At 35.6% G+C, this 22,010-nt stretch overlaps 1 protein-coding gene across 1 annotated transcript in view; it reads left to right on the top strand.

Annotated features, from left to right (window-relative positions):
• Nucleotides 1–22,010, top strand: part of USP34 (ubiquitin specific peptidase 34) — a 143,194-nt gene that overhangs the window by 114,637 nt on the left and 6,547 nt on the right. The window contains exons 53-60 of the mRNA XM_008570133.1: nucleotides 3,939–4,573; nucleotides 6,344–6,501; nucleotides 7,863–7,941; nucleotides 9,776–9,902; nucleotides 10,535–10,642; nucleotides 11,801–11,905; nucleotides 12,022–12,146; nucleotides 13,287–13,410. Of these exons, the coding sequence (XP_008568355.1) occupies nucleotides 3,939–4,573; nucleotides 6,344–6,501; nucleotides 7,863–7,941; nucleotides 9,776–9,902; nucleotides 10,535–10,642; nucleotides 11,801–11,905; nucleotides 12,022–12,146; nucleotides 13,287–13,410 (1,461 nt within the window). The remainder of the gene's footprint in view (nucleotides 1–3,938; nucleotides 4,574–6,343; nucleotides 6,502–7,862; nucleotides 7,942–9,775; nucleotides 9,903–10,534; nucleotides 10,643–11,800; nucleotides 11,906–12,021; nucleotides 12,147–13,286; nucleotides 13,411–22,010) is intronic.

Here is a 22,010-nt window from a genome sequence, read left to right as displayed (position 1 = left end):
TAATTTTTGAAATTTTTTATTCATTAAAAGCATTTTCTATCTGTCCCTTGAGAAGGGCCTAGAGTCAGTGACACTTCAGTAGCAGCAAGCACATTCAGTACCCAGATGTTGGATTCTGAACACGATTCTTCAATAAAAGGATTCACAGCTCCTTGGAGAAATGGTTGATTTTAGGGTTGGGATAGAGAATATACAAGATGAGATTGGAGCATCTTGTAGTGCCAGAAAGTGAGGAAGTGCTCAAATAAACAAAACGGTTGGGGGTATGTTAAAGGGACACAGAGGTAACCTGAAAGCATTCCCATTGGCCAAAGTTGTAACAATTTGAGTAACAAATAACAACACTGGACCATAACCCAAAGTATAAATATCTATGAGTCCCTACTGATATAAATAAATGATTGAATAAATAAAGGAGGAAAGAAAAAATAATGAATAAATGGAGAAGAAACAAATCTCCCATACAGAATTCCAAATAATTTATGTACACCCCTCCCCCAGGAGGTGTTGTTTAACTCCTCACTCCATGAGTATGAATTTAGTGACTTACTTCCAAAGAGTAGAGCGTGGAGGATGGGGCAAGTAACTTTACAGTGACTAACCTTGACAGGTTGTGACTTAGCCATCACAATCTTTAGTAACATCATTACTGATATGTCAAGTTGATAGCATGTATTCTTGCCCTTAATGTGATGTGATGTGAAGTGCACTTGATTTCTATCGTATTCCTCCCCAAAACCCATAACCTGAGTCTAAACATGACAGACATCAGACAAACTCAATTTGAAGGACATTCTATGAAATACCTAACCAGTATTCCTCAAAATTGTCAAGGTCATCAAAAACAAGGAAAGTCTGAGAAATTCACAGCCAAGAGCCAATTAAAGAGACATGATGATTAAATGTAATGTATCTTAGAGGGAATCCTGGAACAAAAAAAGGACATTAGGACAGGACTAGTGACATGTAAATAAAGTGCAGGGTCACTTAATAACAGTGTTCGTTCCTTGGTCATAACAAATGTACCATGGTAATAGTAGAGGTTAACAATAGGGAAAACTGGGTACAGGCTATATAGAAATTATCTGTTTTACTTATTCTAAAATAAAAGATTTATTTGAGAGAAACATTTTTCAGTGGAGGGGACACATGGATTGGCATTGGTACTCTGCTCATGGTCTTACTTTTCCTGTCAGTTGAGTTAAAACCCACAATAATGGGATATTTGTAAGAGCTCACGTCTGTGCTAGTTGGCATTTGTGACCTGACCCCTGAGCATAAACCAGAAAGAAACCCTATGCTGAATCAAAAAAAAGTTTTTAGCCAGCTGTTACACCTAATATTTATGACAGTGCTGAGGAAATGGCGTTCTTGTGTGTTGCAGTAACATCAAAAGCTAATATTACCCTTATGAAAGGCAGTTTAGCAATATGTACCAAGATCCTTAAAAATGTTGTGCCCTTTTAACTCGGGGATACCATTTTGGGGATTCTAGTATAAGTAAGTCATCCAATAAATGGATGCCAGAGGGATGGGTGGGGGGAATCGATGCTCAACAGCATTATTTATAATTGTGAAAAATTAAAAACTGTTCATTTAGGAAACAAATTATTATAATGCATCATTTTAAAATTATGGAAGTGAAGACTGTTTTGTGATATGAAAAAGTGCTTTTGATATATGTAACTTGAAAAGGGGCCCCAAATATTTGAACAGAATGTATAACTCAGAATAAAAATTAACATGTATGAAAGAAAAATGAGTATTTTTTAGAATAAGTATTAAAGTAACATGTATGAAAAGAAAAACTACAGAGAAATACTTCTAAATACTACAAAATAATTTTAAGTAATGACTGAGAATGTTTAGTCTAAAGAAAAGAAAAATGGAGACATGAGTGTCTGAAAATAGTTGAAGAGTTATCAGAGAGAAGTCAAAGTAGATTTGTTCTAAGTTTTCTATAATATAAAACTAGACCCAGGGACTCTTAAGTTATAGCAAGACAGTGTTTAACAAGATGGCCTACTCTTCCAAATTCCTTCCTAACTGTTCTTAAAGATAAACATAATTAAAAAGTTGTGTTTTTCTGCCTAGCAGAACTTCTAGACCCAGGGACTCTTAAGTTATAGCAAGACAGTGTTTAACAAGATGGCCTACTCTTCCATATTCCTTCCTAACTGTTCTTAAAGATAAACATAATTAAAAAGTTGTGTTTTTCTGCCTAGCAGAACTTATTTTTTATTTAAAAGCAAATAGCTTTTATAGAAATTAAGAGACAGATAAGGGATAAAGCCAAGCAAAATGTTAATTGTAGAATCTAGGTGGTAAGTCAGTGAGTGTTCAGTAAAGTTTTTTTCAGCCTTTTACTGTGTTTTAAAATTTTTCTTAATAAATGTTGGGATGAAAGTATTACTTAAACTGAATGACTTTTTAAAACCATAAATTATCTTTCTCAATTGCAGTTTTATACAAAAATTGATCAGGATGATACCTGCATGCTAAATTTTTAAATTTGAAGTGCATATCAAACTAAGCCTAAGAAAAATAAGACTAACCAGAGCAGTATATGGGTAAAGAAATACTCAGGAAATGGAGTATTGTGCACAAATGAAGTTTAATTTGAAACAAATTTGTAAAATAGACTACAATTAATTTTTGAAACCCCAACTTTATTTATTTTGACAATATGATGGAATTTATCAAATTATAGGTAGAATAATTGAAGACAAAACTATAGTCGGTTTATTGAAAAGAGCCTACACTCAGGCATGAGAGAGTCTTAAGGAGGTGTTCTGTAGTGAATGCTGTTAGGCGCTTTAGCTCACAAGTCTGTCGGTATGAGTTTGAATCACAGCTCTGCTGCTGGCTGTGTAATCTGGGGTAGTCTTACTGTTTTAAGCCTGAATGAAAGTGAGAATAATAAAAGCAGTGCCTACCACATGAAGTTAGGATGCCAAATAGTATACAATTCAATAAATGTTAGCAGTTCTTGTTATTGTTGTTATTGTTACTGTTTTACCATTATTGTTCTTGTCTTCATCATCATTGTTTCTCAAGGCCTAATCTAGGCTCCACCTCCTTACCTGTGTGACCTTAGTCTTTGCTTCTCCAAGATTCAGATTTTCCAATGTAACATCACTTACTTCCAGGATGATTATGAGGATTAAATGAGATAGTTGTAAAGTACCTAGCTCAGTGCCTTGCCTATAGTAACTGCTTTTACAGATGGACTCAACTAATAAGTCATTAACCTCTCAGAATTATAATATAGGCTTAATATAACAGTTTTCAGGTATGTTGAAGAAGGGATTCTTTCTTTGGGTATAAGGTTAGACTTAGAAGACTTTTAAAGATTTTCCAAAGTTAATGTTCTATAATTAGCACATATAATTGTATATAATACAATGGACTTTTATATAGATATCATTTTCTTTATAACTTAAGTATATTTTACCATTATCTATAAATTATTACAAAATAATTTACTATTATTTTTTAAATAAGAAAATTAAGACCATAAAACTTTACATGGTTTGACCATGTCCAGCACCTTTTGATAGGTCTTCTGGCTCCAAGTGCTGTGCTCCCTCTGTTAAATCATACTCCTTTCTGAGAAGAAATTAATTATCGAGTGGGAAAATTCTGCATCTTGGGAAAGCTAAACAAAAGAGGTTTAAAAACTGTTTCTGCTAATAGCAATTGTTGTTGCCACTTAAAAAGTAGCAATGGCAGAATGAAAGATGTCTGTTTCTGTCACCCCTTAGGATCGTTCTGTGTGTCCAAGGGTGTAAAAGCAGAAAGATATTAAAAGAGATGTTCATGTCCCTTAATTTTTATTCATTTTAATTAAAGGGAAGAGTGGCTTTGTGCTGAATGACTGCTCTTCAGTCTATTTAATATCTTATAAGGATCTGACAGTTCTGTTTTACATTTTATAGCTGCAGCTTATCTTCTGGTGTCCCTTATTCCAAGCAATTCATTCCGCCAGATGTTCCGGTCAACAAGGTCTTTGCACATCCCAACCCGTGACCTTCCACTCAGTCCAGACACAACAGTAGTCCTACATCAGGTCTACAACGTGCTCCTTGGTTTGCTCTCAAGAGCCAAACTTTATGTTGATGCTGCTGTTCATGGCACTACAAAGCTAGTGCCCTATTTTAGCTTTATGACTTACTGTTTAATTTCCAAAACTGAGAAGCTGATGTTTTCCACATATTTCATGGATTTGTGGAACCTTTTCCAGCCTAAACTTTCTGAGCCAGCAATAGCTACAAATCACAATAAACAGGCTTTGCTTTCATTTTGGTACAATGTGTGTGCTGACTGTCCAGAGAATATCCGCCTTATTGTTCAGAACCCAGTGGTAACCAAGAACATTGCCTTCAATTACATCCTTGCTGACCATGATGATCAGGATGTGGTGCTTTTTAACCGTGGGATGCTGCCTGCCTACTATGGCATTCTGAGGCTATGCTGCGAGCAGTCTTCTGCATTCACACGACAACTGGCTTCTCACCAGAACATCCAGTGGGCCTTTAAGAATCTTACACCACATGCCAGCCAATACCCTGGAGTGAGTAAAATAGATATTCTTTTAACTGTATCCTCAAGTTGATTGGAAATACCTGTTTTTCCTCTTGCTGGAAGTGGTGACAAAATAGAAAAAGCTAACTATTCTTTCTTAAGAACTTAAGGAATATTTGTTTTTTCTGAGTACATGTATAAAATGTTATATTGTTATAAAATTGATAAGTATGTGGATAATTTTTCTTAGGTTGAAGTTAAAATGGAACTTATGTATTTCAATTTGTGGTTTTGTAAATGCAGCTTTCATGTGTACCTAATGAAAAAAGCTTTGTGGTACAGTTTTAGAGAAGTACTTTACTATTTAAAATTTGTATATTCATTATCAAGATATACATGCTATGCTAAGCTGTGAGCTAGACAGTATTTTTGTCTTAAGATAGTAGTATTCCTTAGTATGGTTTCTCAAGCTACACCCAAGTGAATGAAAAATGCTTAAGAGATCCATTGGGATACAACTATATGCAGTCTAAATCTGATGCTTGTTCTCTGCAGAGAACTATTTGTAGGTTTCATATTAAAAATTTTCCCCTCCAGGGCCGAGCCTGTGGCACACTCGGGAGAGTGTGGCGCTGGGAACGCAGCAGCGCTCCCACCGCGGGTTCGGATCCTATATAGGGTTGACCGGTGCACTCACAGCGCTCACTGGCTGAGCGCAGTGCGGCCGGTCTCAAAAAGGACAAAAAAAAAAAAAAAATTTCCCCTCCATATAAGGCTGTCATTGCTAGATATTACTTTTCATTGTTGCCTTGTACTCTCTGTTGTAAACTGTTGTTTAGATGATGTATTGAGTTGTTGAGAGTCTCCTACCCAGAAGTAATATCCTGTTAAGAAAATTAGAATGCTTGTTATGTAGGAAAGAGAGTGTATTTAAGTACCAAGAAGTAAAAAGCCAAGGTTGAAGAATACAGAAAAGAATAAGAGAGTCTCTCTGACTTCAAAGGCGTCAGGACAGGATGTATTAAGTTTCAATGGGTTTGTCTCTATCCCATCCACATAAATTATATTTGATTTAGTTACTGAATGTGATGTCCAGAGTTAAATATACCTTTGACGAAGGTGCTAGGTGAGTTAAAGTGCTTATCTCCTGCCCCCGACTCCTGGGTTGTTTTTTGACCTTAACATCAATGAAAGGTAGTATCCTTATTGTAGAAATTATCTGTTGGAAATTTTCTTGAAAATGGTGTTCAAGTCAATTTTGCCATGAAAAATATGAAGCTGGCAGTTTCAGTTCACAAGAGTTATGTTAGAAGAGCAACCCTTTCCTAACATGCACATAAGCAAATAAGTTTGTAAAATCACAGCTAGTGATTTTTACTAAAGTATTAATTCCCACATTTCTTCTATCAGAAACTTGAACTGATCATAAGTCTAGAAAGATTATTCCAAATGTAGGTACAAAGGTTTATTTCAGAGTATTAATTCAAGTGTAATTTAGATATTTAAAATCTTTGTGACAAAGTAACAACTTATTATTTATTAAAGAAAAGGGGGCAGAGAATTGGTGTAGCATATCTTTTCACACATTTGAAGTTACAAAACTAGTGCTTTACACAGTCTTAAGACTAAAAATGAATGATAAATTTTAAAAATAGAATTATTATTCTTATAATAAGTATTCCTGAACGGTAGTGTAATCTAACTCATTTGTATAATTTTAAGAGTTGTCTAATGAGCATAACATTCAGAAATGCAAAGCTGACATTCTAAAATGTTGTAGGGTTAAAAGATCATCATATTGTTTATTTGCCTGTTTTAGGCAGTGGAAGAATTATTTAACCTGATGCAACTGTTTATAGCTCAGAGGCCAGATATGAGAGAAGAAGAATTAGAAGATATTAAACAGTTTAAGAAAACAACCATAAGTTGTTATTTACGTTGCTTAGATGGCCGCTCCTGCTGGACTACTTTAATAAGGTAAAAAGATGTTTTCTGGTATTTTTTCTTTGTTTTGTTTTTCCAAGTGAGGGGATAGGTACCATCATTTAGTAAAAGATGAAAACTATGCATTTACTAAAAGAGAAAAACTATGCATTGTTTATAAGTGAAAATTTGCTAATTCTTTAAGGTTATTGGGGAAGCATTTATGCATTTAGTCACTTTAGAAGAATTTATGTTTTGAAAGTTAATGAGCTACTTTTTAACAGTTTTCGTTTTGGTTTGGTTTGGGTTTATATTTGTGTGTATTCTATCAAAATCAGAATCTTGGGGGTGGAAGGAACCTTAACATACAGTCTTCCACCTAGAGCTTGAATGATCCTGTCTATGGCAATTCATCATAACTTACGCTTAGATAGTTCAGTTCTAGAGGCCTCCAGAAACAGCTTTCTTCATCTTTGGATGAGTCTGACTGTTGATGTTTTTCATTCTGTTGAGTCCAGATCTATCTATCTGGCTTTCTTATCTACAGGAATTGGCCAGAATAACAAAACGTAATCTTTACAGTTAATTGTTCAGAGCTACAGAAGTTACAGAATGGCTGCAGAGAAACTGCTACAAATTCCCTTTACCTGTAGAAATAAAGTTCAGGCTAATTTCTTAAAATGCTTCTGTATATTACATCTAAGACTTGGAATGATATCCTTTATTAGGCACATTTTTTTTGGGGGGGGCAGTACTTTCTTGAAGACTTAACTGTAGTGTTTTGAACTAATCAAAACAACATAAGGTTATTTCAAGATTATCTTCCTCAGAAAGCTTTTAAATTTCAGTCTTCATTAATTAGGGATTAAGGTAGGGGGATTTCCAGTTCTCTATAATAGCACTTTCTGGTACCTAGTAAAATAAGGTCTGTTAACAGCAGTAATACAACAACTTTGGTAATTATGATAAAGTTTATTTTCAAGGCCAACATTTATTTTTAGTAATTTTTCCCCTCATGTTACTTTTTCTTCCCAGTGATCAGCTGATGAATACTTTGATAATAACAAGTGTATTTCATTGTTAACTAGAACTTAATTTAGAAGATAAACCCACTATAAAAAATTAACTTTGTTTCTATTCAAAGTTTAAAAATATTCCAATCATTCCTATCTTCTGCCGTTGTGGATAATTAAAAGTAGATTAGATATTGAGACATAATGTGTCTATAAGTTAGATTTCTTATTTAATATTATTTCCTTTTACTGCATTACTAAGAAACAGATGTAGCAGATCCTTTTCTATAGGTAGGAAAGCAGAGATTTTAAATGACAATTTTATTTCCGTTTGTTTTTTCATCACCTAAGTGTTCTGTTCTAATTCAGAATTCTCAAGCTGGACTTTATATATTCTTCTAGTGCCTTCAGAATACTATTAGAATCTGATGAAGACAGACTTCTCGTTGTATTTAATCGAGGGTTGATCCTGATGACTGAGGTAAATATTTTGTTACATTTTACTGTGGATTTATCTCATTTTAATATTTTCATCAAGACTTCTTGTTTTGTAGACATTTAGAATTTTTGGTTACTGTTTTCCACATAGCAGGATTTTAATTATATACATTAATAAATGCTAATTCTTATTCCAATAATAATTAAGTCATAATTTTTAGGGAGCTATTTCTTTTTCCATAGTAATTTCATACCTTTCCCCTTATTTTAAACACCCATTTTAAATAGACTAGTTTTATTCTTTTATTTGTAAGAACAAAACCAAAATTTATATGATATAATCAAGGGCACACATAATTTTCCAAGAGCCCACTTATTTAACAGAGTACAGAAACTGAGAGCATCATCAGAGGAAGGCAGTGAGACTATACAAAGGTGGTTAAAATCGGCCATTTATTCTTTCTATAATCTTGAACATCCACAAATGTGAGGTTGCTTTAAAGCCACCAGAGATGCATCATACTCTTTAGTGTTATAATGAAGATAAGACCAAAGAGTACATGCTACCCTAACAGTACCATAAGAATTAAGAGGTAGGATAGTTTTTTCAGTTAATGATTTTATAGAATAGGAGTAGAACATGTTTGAAACTACACTTAAAGAATTTGGACTTGTGAATGTAAGTAGGACAGCATTTAGATAAATGACTGTATGAGCATAGAGGCCAGTATTGATTATGTTTGAGCAATGCCGAGTATTTCTGTTTGGCTAAAAGAAAAGGTATGTGAAAAGGAATAGTGAGAATTTCGTTCTTTCATTCAACAGATGTTTGAATGTCTATTCTGTGCCAGGCATTGTGCTAGGCACTGGGGATACAGCAGTGAACAAGACATACATAGTTCCTGTCCTCACAGCTTACAGGTTAAATACTGTACAAGTACATTGTTCAGATTATTTATTGCCACAGATTCTAACCTAAGAATTTTGAACTATGAATTGTGAATAGTATATAGACTATGGTGAACTTACTCAACAGGATTACAGGAAGAGTGCTTCATTGTAAAATGAAATAGGAAAAAAACCAGGGGTTTAATTAGGCTAATACAGTTATAGGAATTAAAAGATTAACATTATAAAAATTGACTAACATTAATAATATGTAATATGTATGTTATATAATAAGTATGTAATAATTATTATTATAATAATTGATAATTGAATTGCTACCTTTTCGAACTCTTTTTACCTCTTTCAGGCCTATTATTTTGAGTATGGCTGACAGCCATTTCACCATTGTCTTTCTACAGAGGCCCTGGAAAGTTAGTTTAAACAGTTACCTGTTCTCCCTAATCTTCCTGTGTTGCCTGCTGCTTTGTAATCTCTAAGGCTTGTAGTCTTAGAGCAAATAGTTTTTTTAAGAAAATGATTAAACAAGGGCTGGCTGTTTAGCTCAATTGGTTAGAGCATGGCACTACTAAAACCAAGGTCCAGGGTCCAAACCCCTGTACTGGCCAGCCATCCAAAAGAAAAAAAAAGATTCAACAAATTATTTCTTCAGACTAGAATGTATACACAAAATACCAGAGCCCTAAAGATGAGGACTGTCTAGGTACGAGGGATATTCAAAAAGTTCATGGAAAAATTCATCTTTATTTTCATTTTTCCATGAACTTTTTGAAGTACCCTTGTATCTAGAAAGAGCTGAGTGGGAGAATTTGACTTTTGGCTCGAAAGCAAATATATTTGCTTTCCACATATGTGCACACACATACAGTCTGAATCCAAAAACATCTGCCATAGAGGATGAGCACTACCACTTTGTGGCCCAATAAAGTAAAAATGAAATTAAGTTTTCAATTTTTTTAAATCACTTATAGTCTTTCAACACATTGCACATGATGTATCATGAAGCTACAGCTTGCCATGTGACTGGAGACTTAGTAGAACTTCTGTCAATATTCCTTTCGGTTTTGAAGTCTACACGCCCGTATCTTCAGAGAAAAGGTTTGGTCATTCCTACTTAATTTTTGTTAGTGCTACTATTAAAGACAGATATGGTTTTTAAATCATGTGCCCCAGAAAAATTGTCTTTAACTCTAGTTTATGCATAGAAGATGAGGCTAACCATCAGGAAATGTACCTCATGACCTCTTGATGTAAAACTGGAATGCTCCTGTATATTTTCATTATACCCACCTGAAAAATAGGCAGGCATGCTATAAGGAGGACCAAGATTTAGGAGGCTGGAAAACATTTCCCAGCACAGTAACAAGTTGGGTATTTTGTGAAGGTTCTCCAGCTGGAAACTTCCATGTCATGGATTAGATCACTTTTAGTTTCAAGAGAAATAACTATAAAACATGTCTCTCTTATGTCCCTGTAAAATAGTGTGAACTCTGAATTTCATATACATTCCTAGAAAGTGGGACATATTCATTACTGAAGTACTTTAAGAAATTTAGCAGATTTAACAGAAGTAGCCATCTCATGAAAATAATTACTAAGCTTTCACCAAAGATGTTTATGTAATTAATTTGAGTTTCTAAGTGTGAGCATTCTGTAGTTTACAATAGAAGAATTTGTGAGGAAGTTTGATCTCTCAAATGGCATATTTATATATGCTTTTATATTTGCAGATGTGAAACAAGCATTAATCCAATGGCAGGAGCGAATTGAGTTTGCCCATAAATTGTTAACTCTTCTTAATTCCTATAGCCCTCCAGAACTTAGAAATGCCTGTATAGGTAAGTAACTTGAAAAATAAACCTGTTTAAAAACCTAGTCGAAGAACATTTTTGCGTGTTTTTTTTTTTTTGTAAGATGTGATGTTTGGTCTGTAGGGGTTGGAAGACCTTCCTGCTTTTTACATGTAACACACTGGCTAGAAAGTCCTAAGAAAATCGAGTTCCATTTCTTAACCTGGTAATTACCCACGTAATCATGAGTAGGTCATTTAATATATATGGGCTCTTTGACCTTAGATTATCTCTAGGTTCCTTGCAGCTCTAAAATCTTCTGATGCTATATAAGCAGGGTAGAATCATGTAAATGTTTACAAGGTAGAACTGACAATGTAAGGAGTTGGGGTGATTATATCACCATGAGCTCTTTTGCCTAAAGATACTTCTCAATAGCTGATCTTAGGTTCTGAGTATTTTACTTTGTTATTGATTGCATATTTATAATAAAATGATAATTGTGGTTGTTAAAAGATCCCCCTCCCCCATTTTAAATTTATAGTGAATTATTTTACTACCTTAGATACCATTGCTGCTTATATCCAGTTTCTCAAAGTAGCATGAATAAATCTGGCTGTTGTGTGCCAGTAGTCTTGATGTTCTGTGTAATTACTGGCCTGCATTTTTTATACTTCTCCAGCAAAAGGAGAGGGACATATAGCAGTTACTTCTGATCACCAGAAATTCTGCCAGTAGCCAGTCATTATGAGGTTTATTTCTATGTGATTAGAAGATGAGAATCAGTCCAGTCAGTATCATAAAACATTAAAAGTAGATTAAGGATTATCCCTCACATCCAAGCAACTTTGAGTGTTGGGTTTCTTTCTGAAGTATTGTAGTTGATTTCATGAAGACACATAATCACTGTGCATTAAATATTTTCCTCACCATTTTTCTCTAAGAAGCATGTCTTGGTTAAAACACTATTCATTGGTATTTTAACTTCTCTTTCTAAATGGTGGCCTATTGTGGTAACTCTGCTGATCCAGATTTGATTGAGCATCAGACAGAATTTCTCCCAGTGTCAGGAGCTAAAACAGTTTTAGACTCATAAAAGTGATTGCCACACTGTAACCAGTTATCCCAATAGGATTTGTGAGTTTGAAAGTAGCAGGTAGGTATAACTCCAGTTTTTTAATATCTAAATTGTGTTTTTCATTTCAGATGTTCTCAAGGAACTTGTGCTTTTGAGTCCCCATGATTTTCTTCATACTCTGGTTCCATTTCTACAACACAACCATTGTACTTACCATCACAGTAACATACCAAGTACGTATTTATCTAACACAATACTTGAATATGGTTCACATTTTATCGTTCTGCACACTGCAGCATGGAGATTTATTTTTTCCATTTATTCTTATTGTACACTTTTAATGTCTTAGTGTCTCTTGGACCTTATTTCCCTTGTCGAGAAAATATCAAGCTAATAGGAGGGAAAAGCAATATTCGGCCTCCGCGCCCTGAACTCAATATGTGCCTCTTGCCCACAATGGTGGAAACCAGTAAGGTATGTTGGGATGCCAGGAAAATCATGCTTCTGTAGTGCAAAGTAATTTGAAATTTCACCCCTGGCAGTTATGAGTATATTCGACTTAAATGACCATTTTGTGGATCCTAAGAAGATTAGGCTCATTTGGACTTTTTCCTTTTAGTGCTCTGAAATGTTGGTTGAATATTTGCAAAATCAACAATAAGCACAAGTAGTAAGTTTTTTTTTTTCCCTCAAAAATTACCTTAATAGTAAGTCTTAGTATTTGTCACTAGGCTAAATTATAACTGGGTCTTATATCTAAATCAGAAAAGTGAAGTTAGGTACTTACTATTTTTAAATTTGACCATATAATCAATAACTTCTTTTACTGCCCTTAAATTATATTTCTTTGACCTAAGCATAATACCACTGATTGATAGATTTATCATCATTTTTAGTCTGGTTCCTGTCCTCTAACACTTATTCTAAAATAGTGCCAATTCTAAATTCTAGAGACAAGGTACATTCACACAGGATACTTTATCTTACTTTCAATAGATTTTTTTTAAACAAGTTTGCCCTTTATCTTTCTTCACCCATACTTCATTCGTACTCTCCCTTGCCCACCATCTTTGGATCTTAAGTACTTGAGAAATTCTTATAAGATATAATATTAAAAATAATTAACACTATAGTAACCATTACAGAAATAATTTGGATTATGAGGGTACTTCAGGAAGTTCATGGAAAAATAAAAATATAAAAGACAGTATGCAGATCCACATACTGGCCAGCTAGGGGGGGAAGAAAAAGATTATATGAACCTTTCTGTGAACTTTTTGAAGACACCTCGTATTTCAAAAATCAAATTTAATTAATTCTTGATATATCTGATGAGCTAAAGTGTCACATTTTAAAATCCTACAGCAATTTTACTTTATTAAAGTATATAGAAATAATGGGTAATTTTAATTGATAGCATTTGCACACTGAAAATAAACTTATGACAGTTAAGATCTTAATAACATTACTAGAAATTTGGAATTAAAACTAGGTTCTTATAGAATTTAAAGATTTAATCAGCTTTTTAGTTAAACTTATTACATTTGCACAAAATATGCTCTTTAATTTATTATACAATTTAAGTGCAACCATTTTATCATCTTTAACCTTCAGGGCAAAGATGACGTTTATGATCGTATGCTGCTAGACTACTTCTTTTCTTATCATCAATTCATCCATCTATTATGCCGAGTTGCAATCAACTGTGAAAAATTTACTGAAACATTAGTTAAGCTGAGTAAGTATAAAAGATGAGCAGTAAATTCCACTGAATTATTTTAAGCCCCTAGCCATTCAGAAAGGGGAGAAATATTGAGACAATCCTTTTTTTCTTTTTTAAAGTGAATGTTTAAAAATATTAATTAATATTCTTGGGAACATTTTAATTTTTATTAAGAAAACACCAACTTACTGGTTTCCATTGAATAGTTCTTCCCAGAGTTTCAGCTGGCCTATAAAGGAGTGTGGAGTAGGGCTGATCACTTCTGTACACAGAAGTCTAAGTCCTCCACCATCTGCCCAGCAGAATTTAAAAGCAAAAAACACAACAATCAACCAACTGCTATGCTTAGGGAGGCAGGCTTAGAGATGGACTTTCCCCAGCCCTGGTCTTGAGGGTAAGATGAGATCTATAGTGCCAGCTGTGCTTTGGAGCTGGCAATGCCAAGAGCAAACTGAGTGGGCTTGCCAGCATGAAGCAGAGGTGCATATGTGAGTAATTAGGAGGTAAGTCTCATAAAATAGGTGAGTGTGAGAAGAGAAATTTGAAAGGGGATATATGAGAAATAGAAAACAAAACCGTCAGTGATTTATGTATGGGGAGAAAAAACTCGAATTACTTCATAGTAATATTGCCCCTGCCAGAATGTACCTGAGAGCTGTTAGAGAACTCCCTTTGGGTGATTTTCCTCCAGCTGAGGCTTTAGAAGACATGTAGTCTTCCTCCAGATGTTCCCAATCTCAGGACCTCCAGAGTTCTGGGGCTCTGTGTGTTCTACCTCCTGACTTCATTAGGGGTGGTCCATTATCCTCTCCAGTGTTCTGTAGTTTTGTTTTAGAGGGTGGGAAGTGAAATAATCATGGAACCACCACCTGGATCAAGAAATAGATAATTTCCGTACACTAGAAGTCCCCCTTATGCTCCCTCTCAATCACAGCCCCCTCCTTCCTATGGAAAAGCTTTTGATCCATTCCAGGTAGGGCAAAAGATGTGACCCTACCTTAGATTTCATTATCCAAGAAGAAGGAAGTGGTAACAGCTGTCAGGGATAATTCCTCTTCAGAAAACCTTCTTATTGGTAAGTGATGAGAGCATCTTCAGGTTTGAAAGGTTGTTCCTTCCACCTGTTGTTATTAGCTGGTTTTATGTTAATGTGACTGACATGCCAAGATGTGGGGGGTAGGGATATGCTGAAATTGGCCGTTTCAGGATTATACACCTGGTTTGTGGCACTTGTGAAAGGCTAAAACCTTTTACCAGGAGTTCTAGTAGTACTGCCTTGCTTCCACATAAGAAGAGAGTCTTATAAAGACACTGACCTTTTGAGAATTTATTGGTAATTGTGTTCATATGATTTATATCAAAAGTTATATGAGGAGCTGTTCTAGTTACTTGAACAGCTTTGACCAAATAATGAATGTTGTGCCCAATTTGGGACTGTCTTCCTCACCAACACAAATTCACACTTTCAGGGAAATTAAACGTGGAGGGAAGGAGGAAAGAGGGAGAGGATGCTCACCTAGCAGTCGCATCAGCTGAATCAACTTTCATATTTTATATTCACATCACTGTTATAACTATAAGCACTTCTGATGCTTCCTCATGGTGTTCAGTTCTCTATTTCACTATTTTATAACACTTTCTGTGAGAATGGAAATATTCTCAGGGCCGGCCCGGTGGCGCACTGCTACAGTGCTCCGCTTGGGAGCGCGATGGCGCTCCCGCCGAGGGTTCGGATCCCACATACAGACCGGTTCCCGCTCACTGGCTGAGCGAGGTGTGGGCGCAACACCAAGGGTTGCGATCCTGTTGCCGGTCCCGGTCCGGTACGGGCGCGACACTGAGGGTTGCGATCCGTTGCCAGTCACGAAAAAAAGACAAAAAAAAAAAAAAAAAAGAAAGAAAGAAATATTCTCTAGCTGCACCACCATCCACGATATGATAGTCACTAGCCACATTGGAATGTTGAGAATTTGAAATGTAACTAAGGAACTGACTTTATATTTTATTTTAACCAAAATAAGTTTAAATAGCTAAATATGGCTGGTGGCACAGCACTAGATGTAAACCAAAAACCTCTCAAATTAAGCAGAAAAAGAAATTTTCTTGGTTATATCTTAGTTAATGTAGAAAATTGGACATTGTCTTGGATATGAAGTTTTAGACAAAGACCTAAAAAAAATGCTATCCTTTTGTCTTCTATAAACAGAGAAATTATGATCCAGAGTTTGAAGTTAACTCCCTCTTCTAGCTGAAATTACTGTTTCCAATAAGAAACACCTAGGAAAGGACTTGAGAAAACAAAACCCACATTAATGACCACAGTGGGGAACAGGGAGTTTACAGTTTTAATTCATATACTTTCTTCAAGAAATTATATTTGGCAATAAGAAGTGGAAAGGTTGAGTTTAAATTGGTTATATTCTTAATCATTTGAGGCTTGTGGTCAATGGTCCAAGGGCCAGAATATTAAAATATAAAATATTGTGACCATAGGTGAGTTTGTCTCAAGACCTATATTGGATTGCAAGTCATTTCCAGTTTCAAGAAGAAATCTTTGTGGTGATTTTTATGAGTAACCAAGCACATTTTAAGGTTTGTTAGGGGATTAAGGGGAGTTATATAAAAATTGTAGGTTAGAATTTCAGAGGACAGTATAATGCAGGTACTAAATAGTAAACAAATTACTTTTGAAGTGAGGATGGTTGGGGATGAGGTTAGATGACACAGAGAAAGAAGGGCAATAGAATTCAGGGAGGGTGAGTAAAGCTGCCGACTGCCATCTGAAATCAGTGTGTCTGAACTACAGTATTTTGATATTTAAAAATAACAGTTTAGCCAGAAAAACTCTGAAAAAGAATAATAATAAGAAGGACTGGCACTGCCGATTTCTAAACTTTATTAAAGGTACGATTATTTTTTATTTTTTAGAATTTAATACGTGTACATAGTTCATAATTCAAAACAATATCAAAAAGGTGCACATAAAGATATCACTCACAGACCTGTCCCCTACCACTTTTATTTATTGTTTATCTTTTTTTCTTTTTTGCAGATATGGATGTATTTTCTCCCTTTTCTTACACAGAAGTGAACTACAGTGCAAACCCTTGAACAACATGGGTTTAAACTGCACAGGTTCACTTAGGGATTATTTTTTTTATATTTTAGAAAATTATTGGTTAGGTATGTCATAATGTATGACATACCTATCCAAACAGTTAAGTAGCCTGCCTAACAGTAGGGTACTAGTAGGATGTTAATAGTTAAGTATTTAGTGAGTCCCTCACCACCCCGCCATGGGGTTCAGGGATGCAGTGTTGCTCAGCTGTGAGCCAGGGCAAAGTTATGTCCAAACTTTCTACTGAGGATGTGCTGGTTTCAGAGCCCCTAACCCTCATCAGTTGTAATGATTAAAACCATGTGGTGCAGGTATAGAAGTAACATGGGCAGAACAGTGGAAAAACATCTCTAGCAGACAGAAATACAGGAGGGTCGCATAGATGACAAAGATGACATTTCAAATCAGTGGACAGTAGGTGGCATTCGGGTCATTGGTTATAGCTCTCTGGGGGGAAAGCAAGTCTTTAATACTACTCTACTCCTTAGACCAAAGCAAGTTCCAGGAGGATTAGAGATTCAGTTGTGAAAACAAATCTTTGAAATATTAAACATGGGACCACATGAAATATTAAAAAATGTGAAAAACATGGGACTATATGAATACCACCTTGAGATTTGAAAGGTATAGAAGTAACATGGGCAGAACAGTGGAAAAACATCTCTAGCAGACAGAAATACAGGAGGGTCGCATAGATGACAAAGATGACATTTCAAATCAGTGGACAGTAGGTGGCATTCGGGTCATTGGTTATAGCTCTCTGGGGGGAAAGCAAGTCTTTAATACTACTCTACTCCTTAGACCAAAGCAAGTTCCAGGAGGATTAGAGATTCAGTTGTGAAAACAAATCTTTGAAATATTAAACATGGGACCACATGAAATATTAAAAAATGTGAAAAACATGGGACTATGACCATATTAACTGGGACACAAAACCCAGAAATAAAATAAATTGAAAATTTTTACTACATAAAAATCAAAAATACTACATGGTGAAAAATGCTGTAAGTTGAATTAAAACACAAACAGCTAACAGGAAAAATTTTTGCATACTTAACAGATAAATGGCTAACATTGCCAGTAGGCAGAGTTTTTAGTATTTGGTGAAATGGTGAAGAATGTTAAGCAAAATCAGCAAAGGACTCCTCCCCCCCTCCCCCCGCCCCGATAAAATGTTTGGTAACCATATGAGAAGTTGCCCAGCCTCACTAATAAAAGAAAGCAAACAATAACAATCTATCTATATGTGTATATATTTTTAAGTATGAGATAAAGTTTAGGTGATATCCATACTTAAACAGTTTGGGGAAAAAAGAGATCTTAAAATGGAATGCCTAGTCAGAGTCAATTTGGGGAGTCAATTTGGTGAGGCAATTTGGCATTATCAGTTAAAATTTAGAATGTTCATGCCTTTGGGCCGGCCTGGTGGCGCACTGGAGAGTGCGCCGCTTGGGAGCGCAGTGGCGCTCCCGCCGAGGGTTTGGATCCCATGTGGAGACTGGTTCCCGCTCACTGGCTGAGTGCGGTGCGGGCGCAACACCGAGGGTTGCGATCCTGTTACCGGTCAGTAAAAAAAAAAAAAAGGAAGAAAAAAAAAAAGAATGTTCATGCCTTTGACCCAACAATACCAGATCTAGGAAGCTACCCTACTCTGTTCATAAGTATGTACAACAGCATACAGAGGATGTTTATTTTCATGTTATTTGTAGTGGGTAAAAACTGGTATTAACCCAAATATTCATCAACAGGAGCCCAGTTAAGTAAATCATAATAGTTCATCTGTGTTATATAGACTTTCAAACAAGAATGTTCCTTGAATTACATGGAAAAAAAAATTGGAAAACAGCATGCAGAATATAACCATGTTTTTATAAACAAGAGGCAAATCACTCTTAGTACATGCACAGGAAAAAAGATTACATTCTAACTGTATAAGGATGAAATTATGGGATGTTTTTATTTTCTAGATTAAATATACCTGTAAAGCTTAAATTATTTGTAGTGATCATGCATTGGTTTTGTAATTGTAAAAATTTTTTAAGTAATACAGAGAACTGGCACTGCAAACTCTAAATCATACCATTTTTTTAGGTAACATAGTTCACATGCAGAATCAACAATGGGATGCTCAAATAAAATTAAATAAACCCTAGATTTTATCACTGTTTAATTAAATACTTCTCATTTTCAGGGACAAAACAAGGACTTCTTTATTACCTTTATTACTTAACATTGTTTTCGAAAATTGTCTTTTAATGCATTAATAAGTGAAAATAAACAAATTGATTTTTTTGCTAGTAACATTATGATGTACCTAGAAAATCCAAAATCTTCAGAATCTCTGGAATTAAGATTTTAGTATAATAGGCAAAAGTAATCAGGTAAAAATTCAAATTATAGAAAGCAGAGCTCTGATTCATTCTTCGTTCATCTCTTATAGTGATATCAGGGTAGTATTGACTGGGGAAATAACTGGTTAGATGAGACCAGTGCCAGGCAGCCAGTGCAAATCAGAAGCCAGCTTTTACCAGCCCACCAAGAGCAAATCCATTTATGCTATGCTAAAACATAGTTATCACATTTAGTAGACATATTTGTAATTCCAAAGTTGATCCAGTTTGTTAATTTACAAAAAGGAAGAACTGGCACAGGGATCTGAATATTCATGGTAGGACCATCAGATTTCTTCCCTAACCTACATAGATAGGAAGCAACAGTAGGTTGCTTAGGAGGTATGAAGTCAGAACAAGGGGAATTAGACAAATCACGTGTGATATTCTTAGGCTAAGACGTCTTAATTCAGTCTCACAGTAGAGCAATAGTCATTCATTGGCTAAAGCCACCATTTCCCCTGATTAATGCTTGGATGGGATAAACACTCTTACAGAAAACTAGACAGAGAATCATAATACAATTCAGATAGGAGAAAACATAACTAGTAAATATACATATGAAATATTTCATCTTCACAGCAATCATAGTAATACAAAATAATCTCAAGTATTATTTTACCTACAAAAGCAATTGTTAAAATATTTTTCTTTTAATAGCACACCCAGCAGCTTCTACAGTATAAGTTGTTACTAACAAGGAAAGGAGACGTTTGGAACTGTTTTTAATTTTTGTATACTAGTTCCTTCATGGGTGGGGATGGGGTAGAGTATGGACCTTGTTGAGGATGCCTGAAGTCACAGGATAAAGAAAGATAAGTGGTATAGAAGCCTTATGTTTTAGATGTACCCGTCCTATTTACTGAGGCAGAATTTAGACATGTGCGTGAGAACTTTGGTGTTTTTTGCACCTAGTAAGTGAGACACCCAAAGGGTACTGGAGGAAGGAAAGTGTGGAATAGGAGGGCTTTGGCCTCTAACTTGAGTCACAGAGTGGAAGGGCTCCTAATTCCCGATGTTTTGTGAAGATGCTAGAAAGAAACTGAAACTGTATCGCTCTGAAAGGATGGCCTTCCTTCCTAAGTGGGTGTGGCTCTGAGAGGGAATAGACAGGGCTGTTAAAGAGGTGTCTTAAGCTTGCCATGTTTGGCACAGTGATTTCCGGAGTGGACTACACAAGATGGTCCAGGGAAAATAATTTTTATATTAATAAATTTGTATGGTTGTTACAAACTAGTACATCCAACTGATGATTTCCTAGATGTTATATTGCCTAAGATAAGGCTAATGTAGTATTAGCCTCTCTAAGTGAATCTAAAGAAAAGTATTAAGTAACCAGTGGTTCAGGTAATGGGCAGATGTAAAGAAAATTGTGAAAATGATACATGAATGACTGAAGTTTGGGAAAACACTGATTATTGAAAAGATTATGGGCTTTAGAAGCAGATAAAACTGGGGTAGACTCTTAACTATATTACTGACTGACTTTGGGATGAATTTGAGCAGATTATATAAACTCTCAGCCTAATTTCCTCATTAAAAAAAAAAAAAAGGAAGAAAGTGAGGATAAAATATACTTCCCAAAGTTGATGCAAAAATTAAATGTGGTTATATGACATACCTAGCACAGTAGATGCCAGTAAATGTTTGTTTCCTTTTTTACTTATAAAACAGAGATAATTGTATCAGAATACCACTTGGAAGTGATTTTAGGTCATAAAAAGGGCTTCCGTGGTAATTTTTGTTTGTTGTGGTAGTGCTGGCTTTTTTAGTTGTAGACAATAGGAATAAGAATGGTTTTACTTTGGGGAATAATTGAGGGGGAAAAATGCAGACTAGAGAAACTTACAGTACACAGTCTGCTTTCCCATGAGAAGGTTATGTCAGAGCAGCATCTGCTTCAGGGGCTGGCCGACTTCTTATGCATAGAGCTGGACACTAAATATTTTGCACTTTGCAGGCTACGTATGGTCTCTTACATATTACTAATAGTTGGTGCTTTTTTGGGTTTTTTACTATGTTTTAAAAATATATAGGCATTTTTAGCTCACAAGGCCATGTAAAAATTGACTGTGGGTCAGATTTGACCTAAGAGCCATAGTTTGCCAACCCCTTCTCTAGTTTTATGGATAATTACAATACAGGAACCCAGGGGGAGCATAGGAACTCTCTTTGACTTGCCTTTTTAAGATTTTATCAAATCCTTGGTCTAACCCAGGAGTTGGGAAACTATAACCATGTGTTGCCTTGTTTTTGTATAACCATTGGCTACCTGCTAGCTAAGAACAGGTTTCACATTTTTTTAAAAAACTGAAGTAGATTAGTATTTTGCGATACATGAAAATTATGAGATTCAAATTTTAGTATTTATAAATAAAGTTTTATTGAAAGGCAGCCACATCCATTCATTTAGTGTCATCTATGGCTGCTTTCACACTACCTCAGTAGAGTTAAGTAGTTGCAGAAGAGATCAAATGGTCACAAAGACTAAAATACTTACTATTTGGCCCTTTACAGAAAGAGTTAACCAACTCTTGGCCTAACTCATAATATTTTTTTAACTGGAGAAGGATAGCTCGTATTATATTTCTCCTCCATAGTTATACTTTCCCTGGATGTGGGGGGATGTGGAAGATGAGAAATTTATTTAAGACCGTGGTATTGCAACTTCTATACTTTGATTGAGAGGTAGGATGGCGGAGGGTAAGGGGACAAATCTCTTAGAGACATATTCGACTTCTGGAATAGTCAAGAGGAGAGGTTAAAATCAGAGGTTCCACATAGGAATCGTCACAGTGCCAAATGTGGTCCAGGCAAAAGATCCTGGGGAGAAAGCTAGAAACCGGCAGACTTGGAGCATTGTTTACTTAAATGGCCCACAAAGATAATTCTCCCCTGGGGCCGGCCCGGTGGTGCACTGGATAAGTGCGCCGCGCGGCGGCGCTCCCGCCCGAGGGTTCGGATCCCACATACAGACCGGTTCCCGCTCACTGGCTGAGCGAAGTGCGGGAGCAACACTGAGGGTTGCAATCCCGTTGCCGGTCCCCGGTCCGGTACGGGGGCAACACTGAGGGTTGCGATCCGTTGCCGGACACGGAAAAAGACAA

Source organism: Galeopterus variegatus, unplaced genomic scaffold (genome assembly GCF_000696425.1).
Source record: "Galeopterus variegatus unplaced genomic scaffold, G_variegatus-3.0.2 Scaffold574, whole genome shotgun sequence".
NCBI lineage: Eukaryota > Metazoa > Chordata > Mammalia > Dermoptera > Cynocephalidae > Galeopterus > Galeopterus variegatus.
Note: the sequence above shows the minus strand (reverse complement) of the source record. Positions and strands in the feature narration are given on the sequence as shown.